General features: G+C 36.9%; 1 protein-coding gene and 1 pseudogene across 1 annotated transcript; both read left to right on the forward strand.

Moving 5' to 3' along the window:
- LOC125206952 (putative disease resistance protein RGA1) lies at positions 1-4,504 on the forward strand. The gene has a single exon (XM_089060176.1). The coding sequence runs from the start codon at positions 1,381-1,383 to the stop codon at positions 4,408-4,410; it is 3,030 nt and encodes a 1,009-aa protein (XP_088916302.1). The 5' UTR covers positions 1-1,380; the 3' UTR covers positions 4,411-4,504.
- A 2,756-nt stretch (positions 4,505-7,260) lies between these two features.
- Positions 7,261-10,088, forward strand: LOC125203304 (putative disease resistance protein RGA1; annotated as a pseudogene).
- The last annotated feature ends 3,040 nt before the right edge of the window (positions 10,089-13,128 follow it).

A 13,128-nucleotide genomic window follows, 5' to 3' on the forward strand; every position in this document is an offset into this window, starting at 1 on the left:
ACCGGTCAAGGTCAAGGTCAACCCCGGCTTGAAACCGTTGAACCATAACCGCAAATGCCAACTATTTTGTCCGGTTATAGTTCCGGTTCCAAAAAATTTTGGCGGCTTAGCCAATTAATTAGATCTCTAAATGATAACGCATCTTAATACTTTAGTCCAAATTATATCCAGACAAAATCTCTGAATTACGGGACCAAGACCAAATTGAAGCCGAGGCTTCTCCATCTAACCAAATTATTATCTCTCCTTCTCTAACTTTGACCAAAGATTTGTGAACTCTAGAGTTGCGTAGTATGCACGAGGCACTTCATCCTCGGTCAAAATTTGTGTTTTCAATATATTAGTGCTTCCATGACTTTCTCTTAACTTAACAATGGTACTATAATCATAACTAGACAAATAAAACAAGATCAAAGGTCAACTTTGGTCATGAACACATGACCAGAATACGAATTTGGTTCAAAATATTCACTTTATGGAAAACAGGTCCGTAACAAATGAAATCTTTGTCGGAGTGGTCTTTTTTTGATTGTTTTGTCAAAAAACTAATGGTCATGACACTGTGCAATTAGCGTTGACAATTAGTTTTTTTACCGATCGAACCGTAAAAAAGGACTACTTGGGCAACATTTTCATTTGTTATATATGGACCTGTTTTCCAAAAAGTGAATGTTTTGGATCAAATTCGTATTTTGATGATATGTTTACGACCGAAATTGACCTTTATGCATAAAACAATCTTAAATTCGAGAATATTTCCATTTCCAATTCATAACTAGCCAGTCCACTGGTATGAACATTTTCGTCACACAAAATCGTTTCTAATTCACTCAGCCTTGTCATTTCTTGCATGATCGTCATGCTTCACCTGAATCATCCCTACGATCCAACTCTTGCTATTTCAAGTTGTTCGTTATCGACTTGATGATGATCTTGTCTCATCTATACAAGTGTCGATAAACGAGGCCTTTTAATGACCCATTTCTAATATCTCAAGACTCTTGAATTTGTTTCACTTGAGCTTGAGTTTCTTCTCCACATGTTCCCTCAATTATCGACATGGCAACATCCCACTCGTCATGTTGAGCATTTTCAATTATCGTCGTCGAATTGTCACAGTCCCACTCTTCATTACCAATGCTTCCATGTTTCATTCATCATCGACATCACCACGTGACTTTCTACCTGCTTCTTCGTCCTACACTTCCTAGCTATAATGATACTCATCTTTGTCTTCTCGTTATCAGAAATCTAACTATGAAATCTCCTCAAATAAAGGTCTAAATGTCACTTATCTTAATCCAACCATTGAATTGATTTAAGGATAAATCAAGAGGAGATAATTTAAGGAAGAAAAAGAAGCAGCTCCAAAAAACATAAATGGCGGATGCTATAATTTCAGAAGTGGTGGGGAGAATTGCAACTATGTTAGAAGATAGGATTCGGTATGAAGTCAATTTGGTTAGAGGGGTGAAGGACGAACTTCGTTATCTTTCCAATAAGCTCACCACGATCCGCGAAGTGTTGGATGATGCAGAAAAGAGAGGAGTGAATGATCAAAGTGTCAAAAGTTGGTTGAAGAAGCTCGAAGCTGCGGCCTATGAGATGGAGGATATTTTGGATGAATGGAACTATTCTCTTCTCAAAGATAAGATGGAAGGTTCGGCTGAGCCCGAGCCTACTAAGCAAAAGATAGGATGCTCCTTCATCAGATCTTCTTGTTTATGTTTCAAGAAAGTTTCTAACCGTCGTGATATTGCCAAGAAAATAGAAAATGTGAAAGCTATGCTTGAACAGATTTACAAGGAGACAAATGACTTTAATTTTGTCATCTCTTCACCTACAACTGATCCAGTGCCGATGCCCGAGTCTCACCGAGAACAATCCACATCTTCAATTGACTTCAACGATGTTTATGGGTCAGACATATATAAGAAAAGGGATGACATAGTGGCGAATATGATGCTTAATGGTGGTAATACCCAAATTCTGTCTATAGTTGGGAAGGGGGGACTTGGGAAGACGACCCTCGCCAAGCTTATTTTTAACCATCCCGACTTCGAGAAGGATTGGTTAAAAGTTTGGGTATGTGTCTCAAATTCTTTTGTTGTGGCTGTGGTTGCCAAAAATATTGTTGAGCTTGTGGGGACGGAAGAGATTCCTCCAAATAACGACCAAAAAGAATTGGCATTACAAAAACTAAAAGCATCAGTTTCAGGAAAAAAGTTTATTCTAGTCCTTGATGATGTTTGGACACACGACGAAGACAAATGGAAGGAGCTAAAAATCAATCTCGGATATGGTGCAACGGGTAGTAAAATTTTGGTGACAACGAGAAATGAAGGAGTAGCCAAGATGATGGGTACCTTAGACGATGATATCTATCACCCAAAAGAGCTTAATACTGAGGAGTGTTGGTCATTATTGCGTGCTACATCTCTTGCCGGAAAGAGCAAGGAGGAATGTGAAAATTTTGAAAATGTGGGCAAGGAAATAGCTAGGAAGTGTAAGGGATTGCCCCTTGCTGCAGTTGTTTTGGGGAGACTTTTGCGGCTCAAGGATTTGGAAGGGTGGAGACATGTAGAGAAGAGTGAAATATGGCAATTGGAGAATGCAAAAGTAGAGCTTTTTCCACATTTGGTTTTGAGCTACAATGAATTGTCCCCTGTTCTCAAGCGTTGTTTTTCATATTGTGCCGTCTATCCAAAAGATCACAGAATTCATGCGGGGACTCTTATAGAAGAGTGGATGGCGCAAGGTTATCTAGGCGTTGATAGTGGAAATGGTGCAGTAGAACTCAAAGGGCGAGAGAACTTGAGAAATTTAGCAATGCTTTGTTTGATTCAAGACATTGAGAAAAGTGAATCGGGGGAGCAGATAGAATGGTGTAAAATTCATGATATAGTACATGATTTTGCTCTATTTCTTAGGAAGAATGATGACAAAGAGGGAAGCTGTCAAGCTTGTGATTCTTCGTTGGTTTCTCAAGTCCAAGAATATCGGAGCCTATTGTGGGACTACGAACCTCAAGCAGACGAAAGAGACAGAAGTTATCAAGTTAGTAAATGCATGAAAAGTCTTAGGGTGTTGAGAATCAAGAAAATTAACAGTTGTATTCCAGTGGGAATAAAAACGTTAATTCACTTGAGATGGTTGGAGGTTCGTGATATTGCGTTGTCAAAGGATGACCTCGAAATCATATGCAGACTTTATTTCTTGCAAACTCTTGTCTTATCACAGTGCAAGCTAACAGAGATACCACGGGAAATTGGGAATTTGGTGCAGTTAAGACGACTTGACTTAAGTGCGAATAAAGAATTAAAGGAGTTATCGGAGAGAATGTATAGTTTGGTTGAATTGCGATCTCTTTCCTTAGCAGACTGCGATCTAACAGAGATTCAGAAAGAAATTGGAAAATTTGTTCAGTTGAGAGAACTTGACTTAAGTTCTAATTATGGAATGAGGGAGTTACAAGAGAGCATTTGTAGTTTGGTTGAACTGCAAATCTTGAAGATTAATGGCACTCCTATCAACTCCCTGCCTGAAGCATTAGGTGAGTTAAGTAATCTCCGCACACTGCAACTGCGCAAATTTAAAGTAGGAAGTCAACACAACAAGTTGGGTTTTCTGAAAAAAATATACCATCATCTTATTGGATATCTAGAATTGGAAATCTACTTTAGTAGTATGAGTGAAATGGTGGAATTGGTTGAGGATGCTCAGCGAGTAGAAGTAAAGACACTCCTTCAAAATCTCGAAACACTCAGAATATGTTTCGAGGGTAAGATGAATGAAATGGAGCAGTCACCATTATCATCATTAATCTGGATGGAGGTAGCAGAAGCTCTCGTGCCCTCTCACAAGTTGAACAAACTGGAAATCAGTGGATATAAGGGCTCAAGGCTTCCGGAGTTTATGTCATCACCCATCAATTTTATAAAAGAGATTCATCTGAATGATTTAAATGAGGTGTCATCATTGCCGGCTATGGGGAAACTACCTTTCTTGGAAACTCTCAATATTTGGAATGTGGAGCGGTCGATGTTTGTCGACAGAGAGTTTTTAGGAATAGAATCATCTTCATGTGATGATGTTGTTGTTGCATTTCCTAAACTCAAGGAACTGAATTTTTATGGCTGCTCCAAATGGGAGGAGTGGGAAGACATAACTGAGGAAGAAGAAGAATCTGCTGCCATCTCCATCATGCCATGTCTCACTGAGTTGTATATCGAGTCATGTGTGAGTTTGAAGAAGCTGCCGCATCGCCTCCTACGTAAGGCCTCCTCGTCTTTGTGGTTGTTATATATCAGTGGTTCATCAGAGCTAGTAAAAACATACGGAGAGGATGAGGAAGGTTCAGCTTGGAGATCCATATCCCAACATAATCCCAAACTTGAACTTTGCCAATAGGTCTAATGCAATTTATTTCTTTATGTTTGTTTTACTTTTTTAGATGGAATTTGGGATTGTGATATGTATTTTCTGTTTTAATCATAAATTCGTATTAGACGGATACTCTTTTTCCTTCGTGGTGTTTTTCCCTCTTGGGTTTTTTCGCCAAGAAGGTTTAGTGAGGTCCGACCTTGAGTGATCGTTTGGTGTTCTCCAAGGATTATATTTTGTTTTTTACTCTTCTTTTACGATATATATTCGTTTGGCTTCTTTGGATTGTGTAGTGATGAAATTATCTTTCAACGTACCATTATCTTTTTAGAGTGAACTACATAAACGGTACCTGATCTTTCACTTTCGCACGTAAATGGTACCTGATCTTTATTTTATATCGTTTTTGGGGAAAGCTCAATGAGGCATTTCAATATGGAAAGCTCAAGAAAAAAACCTAATCTCATATGGTCATACCAATTAGAACACCATAAATCACACAGATCAACTCACAGATCAGCTAAGAAAATTAAATAAATGCAAAAACAGAGAATTAAATAAATGCAAAAACATAGAATTTCAAAAAGGAAAATAAATTAGGGGAAAACCTCCATTGGAGAAATTGAGGGGCGGCGCGAGTGATAATCTCAAGGAGAGGAAAAGACAATGGGGGTTTTGGGAAGGGTTTTTGCGATGTGCGACGACGTCGTTCCAAAATTAGATATGGGATTTTCAGCAGGTCAAATTCAAAATTGTAATTACGAAAAGAATAAAATAAAAATATTAAAAACCCTTATCAACATTTCAAACCATATATATGACTAACAATGTAATGTTTTTTGGAGTAACTTATTCCCTCTGTCCGTGAATATGAGTCTCGTTTGTCCATTTTAGTCCATCCACGAATATGAATTCCGGTTCATAATTACTATGAATCGTAAAAAGATAACACATTCCACCAACTCATTCAACTCACATATCATTTAAAACTAATATATATAGAAGTGAAACTCATATTAGTATATTACACTAATTTTTTTCCCCTCACTTTTCTTAACATTTCTTAAAATCCGTGCTGGAAAGAAATAAGACTCCCATTTGTGGACGGATGGTGTATTTTGTATCTTTTCAGACCCTAATCATAGAAATGGGCCGTCCTTGAAGCCCAATCGATATTTTATGGGCCTTTTACTTCCGAGAGCAATTTAAATTGCCAAAGTTATTACTCCCTCCATTCTATAGTAGTTGGAGACGTTTCTTTCGGCACGCAATTTTAATAAAATGGTGTCAAATGAGTTAAGTAAAGGAAGAATAATATATGGAATAAAAAAGGTAGAGAAATGAAAAAAAGAATAAAGTAAGAGATAGCAAAGTTAGTGAATAGAAATGCGTTGACTTTTACTAAAAACGAAAATGACTTCGTTACTTTTGGAACATATACGAATGTTGGAAGCACGTGATCGACATGGTTTTGGCGTTCATTGAAAGTTGAAACATGCGAGCACGTGACCGACATTGATTTTGGGGTGCAAGTTGGCTAATGCGCACCATCAATAAAGAGCCACTAGTCTTTACCAAAATAAAATAAAATAAAATAAAGAGCCACGAGTGAATGCTCTATTTAAAAAAATACTATCTTTACTAATTTTCGATTAAGTGTCAAAAAAGCCCTTGTTCATTCAACCTAGATAACCTTTTTTATCACTACTGCTACTATTTCAGTTCAATATAATATAATTAATGTGTAATGATGCTGTAATTAATTGATTAATTAATTAATTAATGTTGATGAGTTGGTTGGCTCGCACTAAAATTTAAAGTAGATGGAAAAGTCCCTCTTTATTCGGCCAGCCTTTTTTTTCAGCCTTAACGCAACGATTTTACCTAAATAAGCAGCTCCAAATTAAACGTACATTGTCGTCGTCATCGTCACCGTCGGCCGCCACACAACCATAGTAGCTGCCACTTGACAGCCGTGCAGGCAACTCGCTCTCTCTCATTGCTCTTTTCAGTCTTCATTGTTCTTAATTTCACTTGTACTGAATTTGAATTAATTATGTGTTAGTGTTAAGGATTATATTCAAAGCCTTAGGTATAGCCGTATGAATATAGGTGCAAGAATTTTTGTTATTCAATGGCTTAATATTGTTGTTTTGTATAGTACTCCCTCCGTCCCGCTTAAGATGACCCGTTTTCCTTTTTAGTTTGTCCCAACTAAGATGACACATTTCCTTTTTTGGTAACTTTCTATCTCCAATTAATACACTCAACCACTTTTTCTCACTCCTATTAAAATATTTATCCTTCTTTATCTCTCTACTTTAATACTTACACCCACTTTCTATCTCTCCAATTAAACACTTTAATCAATAATTCCTAAAATCCCGTGCCGGCTAAGCAATGTGTCATCTTAGCCGGGACGGAGGGAGTACTAATTAGTAGTGTTTCATTCAATTCAACTCTAACTTCCGACCATTGAGATTCGTCAAAAATGAAAATGTATATGTTCTAAGAAAACATATGATTTCAATTATATACTCCCTCCGGTCCCCATTAAATGTCCTATATTTCCTTATTTGGACAGTCCCCGATAAATGTCTCATTTCATTTTTACTGTTTTTAGTAGTGGACCCCATATTACACTGACTCATTCACACTCACATTTTATTATTAAACTATTATACTGTATAAAAGTATGACCCACATTCCACTATTAAGGGTTTAGGGTTCACCGGTCAAATATGAGACATTTAATGGGGACCGGAGGGAGTAATTAGTAAGAAAAAAGAATTGAATGTTTGTCCCACATACAGGTGAGAACCTTGTCCTACAACTGTCACTTATCTAAATCCAATATATCAGCTCCAAATCACATAAATGGGGGATGCTATAGTTTCAGCTGTGGTGGAGAGAGTTGCAACTATGATAGAAGACAAGATTCGGTATGAAGTCAATTTGGTCAAAGGCGTGAAGAAGGAGCTTCTAAATCTTTCCAAGAAGCTCAATAAGATCAGAGAGGTGTTGGATGATGCAGAAAACAGATGAGTGAAGGAAAAGGGCGTTAAAAGATGGTTGAAGGAGCTCGAAAACATGACTTATGAAATGGACGACATTTTGGATGAATGGAACTACTCTCTTCTCAAACATAAGTTGGAAGATTTTGCTGAGCCCGAGCATGAGCAAAAGATAGGCTGCTCCTTCATCCCATGTACATGTTCATCTTTCAAGGAAATTTCTATTCGTCGTGATATTGCCAAGAAAATAGAACATGTGAACGCCACACTTGATCAGATCTTAAAGGAGAAAGATGATTTTAAATTTGTCATCTCTCTACCTGCAACTGATCCAATGCCGGTACCTGAGCCTCACCGAGAACAATCCACATCTTCAATTGACTTCAACAATGTTTATGGGACGGATATATATAAGAAAAGGGATGGCATAGTGAAGAATATGATGCTTAATGGTGATGATACCCAAATTCTGTCCATAGTTGGGACGGGGGGACTTGGGAAGACAACACTTGCTCAACTTATTTTTAACGATCCTCAGTTCGATAAGGATTGGTTAAAAATTTGGGTATGTGTCTCTGATCCCTTTATTGTGTCTGTGGTTGCCAAAGATATTGTTAGAAGTGTGGGAAAAGAGACGATTCCTCCAGATGCCGACCAACTAGAACTGGTGTTACAAAAGCTAAAAGCATCTGTCGCAGGAATAAAGTTTCTTCTTGTCCTTGATGATGTTTGGACAGAAGACAGAGGCAAATGGGAGCCCCTTAAAATTAGTCTCAAATATGGTGCACCAGGAAGTAAAATTCTGGTGACAACGAGAAATGAAAGAGTAGCTCAGATGATGGGTACCTTAGACGATGATATCTATCACCCAAAAGAGCTTAGTCATGAAGAGTGTTGGTCGCTATTGTATTCCACATCCCTTGTAGGAAAGAATGAGAATGAATGTGGAAAATTCGAGGATGTGGGCAAGAAAATAGCTAGCAAATGCAAGGGATTGCCTCTTGCTGCAGTTGTTTTGGGAAGACTTCTGCAGTTCAAGGATCTGGAAGGGTGGAAACATATAGAGAAGAGTGAAATATGGCAATTGGAGAATGCAAAAGTAGATCTCTTTCCTCATTTGGTTTTAAGCTACAACGAATTATCCCCGGCTCTTAAGCGTTGTTTTTCATATTGTGCTGTCTATTCTAAAGATCACCGAATTCATGCGGAGACTCTGATAGAAGAGTGGATGGCGCAAGGTTTTCTAGGCTCTGATAGTGAAAATGGTGCACTTGAGCTCAAAGGGCGAGAGAACTTGAAGAATTTAGCAATGCGTTGCTTGTTTCAAGACACTGAGAAAAGTCTGTTAGAGGAGGAGATAGAATGGTGTAAAATGCATGATATAATACATGATTTTGCTCTATTTCTTAGGAAGAATGATGACAAGGAGAGAAGTTGTCAAGTTTGTGATTCTTCATTGGTTTCTCATGTCCAAGAATATCGGAGTCTATCATGGGACTCCGGACCTCGTGTTGACGAAAGAGAGAGAAGTTGGCAAGTATGTGATTGCATGAAAAGCCTTAGGGTGTTAAGAGTTCAGAGAATTGACAGTCCTATTCCAGTAGGAATAGAAACGTTAATTCACTTGAGAAGGTTGGAGTTTAGTAGGATTAAATTGTCAAAGGATGGCCTTGAAATCATATGTAGGCTTTATTTCTTGCAAACTCTTCTCTTGTCTCTGTGCAAGCTAACAAATATTCCACAAGAAATTGGGAATTTGGTTCATTTAAGACGACTTGACTTAAGTGAGAATAAAGGTATAATGGAGTTACCAGATAGCATGTGTAAATTGATTGAATTGCGAACTCTTTCCTTATCAAGATGCACTCTAGAAGGGATTCCACGAGAAATTGGGAATTTGGTGCAGTTAAGACGACTTGACTTAAGTTGGAATGCAAAGTCAATTGAGTTACCACAGAGCATTTGCAGTTTGGTTGAACTGCGAACTCTAAACTTAGCATGGTGCTCTCTAAAAGAGATTCCACGAGAAATTGGGAATGTGGTGCAGTTAAGACGACTTGACTTAAGTTGGAATAGTAGTATACCAGAGTTTCCAGAGAGCATTGGTAGTTTAGTTGAACTACTAATCTTGAACACTGAAGGCACTCGTATCAACTTTGTGCCTGAAGCATTACGTTAGTTAAGTAATCTCCACACATTGGAACTGTGTGATCTTAAAGTAGGAAGTCAATACAACAAGTTGAGTTTTCTGAAAAAATTCTCCATATAGATGGAGTGAATCACCTGGAATTTGTTGGAAGGGAGTGTTTCGGAATAGAATTTTCGTCTGATGATGTAATTGTTGCATTTCCTAAACTCAAGGAGCTGTCAGTTTCTTACTGCTCCAAATGGGAGGACATAACAGAGGAAGGAGCTGTCAGTTTCTCAAACGCTTGTCCACCATATGCTGCGGGAGATTGAAGAAGCTGCCACATCGTCTCCTGCGTAAGGTATCCTGGTCTTTGAGGTTGTTGGATATTCAGTATTCATCAGAGCTAGTAAATACATACGGAGAGGACAAGGAAGATTCAGCTTGGAGATCCATATTCGAATATAATCCCCTACTTGAACTTTGCAAAGAGGGCTAGTGCAATTTATGTCTTCCTGTTTGTTTTACTTTTTTGAGATTGATATTGGGATTGTGATATGTATTTTTCCTTCATGGTGTTTTTCCCTTTTGGGTTTTATTGTGAAGATCCTCCCTTTCACGTTCAGGTTTGGTTTATGTATGATTGTATGAATATAATAAGTACGAAGCAATGCAGAGTCTCAACTTTGAAGTTGCAAAATTGCAGATGCAGAGAAAAAATCCTAATGGAGGAGACAAGACAATTGAAGATATTTGCAATTGAAATAGTTTAGCATATGCTTCAAATCTATTATACATATAAATTAATCTCATATGGTTGAAGATGTCAATGGAATGGAGGCTATGTGTATTCAAACAAGACAAATAAAGAGAAAAGAAAACCTAATCTCACATGGTCATACCAATTGGAACACCATAAATCACACAGATCAACTCATAGCGATAAGAAAATTAAATAAATAGAAAAAACCAGCAAATGCAGAAACAGAGAATTTCAAAAAGGAAGATAGTTAGGGGAAAACCTCCAATGGAGAAATTGAGGGCAGCACGAGTGATAATCTCAGCATACATACATTGATTTGGATTGAGCGCAAATAGCAGACGGCCTTCACCACCCATTCTTCTTCAGCAGGGTTTTGGGAAGGGTTTTTGCAAGGTGCAACGGCGTCGTTTCGAAATTAGAGTACGGGATTTTCAGCAGGTCAAATTCAAAATAATAATTACGAAAAGAATAAAATAAAAAAATATTAAAATCGTAATTAAATGCATATTTTTATTGTTAACTAGTATCACGCCTGTGCTAGGCACGTATTAATATATTTTTAAAATATTAATTTTTAATTTTAAATTAATTAAACAAAATTAGAATTAATATTAGAATCAAACTTCTATACAAATCAACATTGAAGCATAATAAATTATAACAATAAAGAATTAAACAAATGGATAATTACTATCATTTTTAAAACTTCTTTGTACACTGAGTTAACGTTAAAATCAAAATCAATCTCATCATTATAAACTAAAACCTTCAATTCGTCACTCTTCAATAGAACTCATAGGTAAAATAACTCGTTTGTATCTTTAAAGTTGGCCGCCTCACCTAAAACCACAATAAAATAAGGAACAAAATCAATAATCAATATGTATTAAAACGATTATCCGTAGAGCAAAACATAAGATGAGACCCATGAAAGTACACAAGCGAATAATTCACACCACATGCATTCGATGAAAGGACAAAATATATTTTTATCTAGAGATGTGCTTTATCTGACTCACTGTATTGCTTCATGTGCTTTGCTGAACTCTTTGATCACTTCCTCATCAGGAATTAGTTTTACCTAAGCTTTTGCCTGCTGGTTTATGAAAGGAAACTCCACCTTATCAGAGACACAGAGACACAGTCATCCAAAGTAGCATCAAATTTACCCAAACGTTGTCTTGTGAAAAGAAGTCCAACTTCTAATTGCTAATCAATCCACATTCTACATCACAGAGTAATTAAAAACATAGTAACAGAAAAATAGGTTACTCCTCTAATCAATCTTCAATGAAAAATGAAACTCGTCACAAATCAACTCACTTCTCCATGATTAATAATTTAAAACATACCACACACCAGTAAATATCCTAATGCATCAATAACATATCAAACTCACACATAATTCATGTTGCTGCAACATTTAGATCATCAAACTTAATTAAGCATCAACACAAACACACATGGGATTATTTACATATTACTTTTTCTTTCAAAACCATTGTTCATCCACAGATGACTGTATTTATCTCAGCTTCCCTACTCATTCAATTTTAGATTTTTCTTCACGTTTACGTGCGACGCGGGGTCAGAATCGACAATACAGTAGTCTCAGCAGGCGGATTAATACACTTTTCTTCACCCCTCGCCACCACGCCCACGGCTCCTCCATCGCCGTGTCTCGCCGACACGACCACCGCTTTGCCTCGCCGGATCTGATCTAAGTTGACTGCTGAATGAGAGGCCGTTCTAGGAGGCGTAGAAGTCATAGCCCTGCTCCTCGATGTCGTCGGAGCCCAAGCTATGATCGATGGTTAGATTGGCATCAAAATGTGGAAAAAGAGAGGTAAACGACCTTATATTCAGTCGTTCATCTTCTTCCGCATTCTTCTATGTTGTTTTGGTCGGATTTTTGGGTTCTTTAGTTTCTGTTCTGGTAAGTGGATCAGAAGTAGTTCCATCTATGACATCCACCACTCCACTAATCTGGAACTGCTCCCATGATTCTGTGAAGTACCAATATATTTCTTTTAAAATATTGAAATAACTTCTCTCATTTATTTATTTTTTCATTAATATTATAAAAATTTCATAATGCCAATATTGTCAATATTCCTAAAAGTCACTTTTTATATATTGTATAGATATTCAGAATAAAACTTTCTTTTAATTCAACTGGATAAGATATTAAATAAGAAAAAGCTCTAGTGCTACGATTAAGTGTTTTTTTTTTGGTGCTACGATTAAGTTAATCCCATTTTTGCCAAACTCCACCAATTGTTCGAATATTGGGCTTTATCAAAGGCCCAACTTTGCCAAAACCCATATCCAAATATGATTTTGTCAATTTGGATTTTGGACAAACTTTTATGTGCTACCCATTTACAAAATTCTTTGGGTCACATAAACATTTATGTGAATGGATAGAAAACATATTTACCTCTCTATTTACTTTCAGATACTTTTAACGTTTGGATTTCTCTATCCTATGATGGTATTTAGTTTGTATAAAAAATACGGTTAATTATTAGCACTATGAATCACTAACTTTTATTGCTATTTTTGACGAATGAAAGTGTTGACGATGTCAAACATGGGAGCATGTGATTCACTTTGATTTTGGTTAACTAGTTCAATAAAATATAATTAATGTCCAATCATTCTATAATTAATAAATGTTATTGAGTAATTGGTTGTTGGCATCGTCATAGAAATTTACGAGCTGTGACAAAGAGTGATTGTTCATTCCACCTAACTTCAAACTCTAGCTTTGTTAATATTGTTATTACTAAGCTACGACAAAGAGTGATTGTAACAACCATGTGGATCGATTAAATTAT

This window comes from Salvia hispanica, chromosome 6 (genome assembly GCF_029641045.1).
Source record: "Salvia hispanica isolate PSC_SH4W2 chromosome 6, Shi_PSC_v1, whole genome shotgun sequence".
NCBI lineage: Eukaryota > Viridiplantae > Streptophyta > Magnoliopsida > Lamiales > Lamiaceae > Salvia > Salvia hispanica.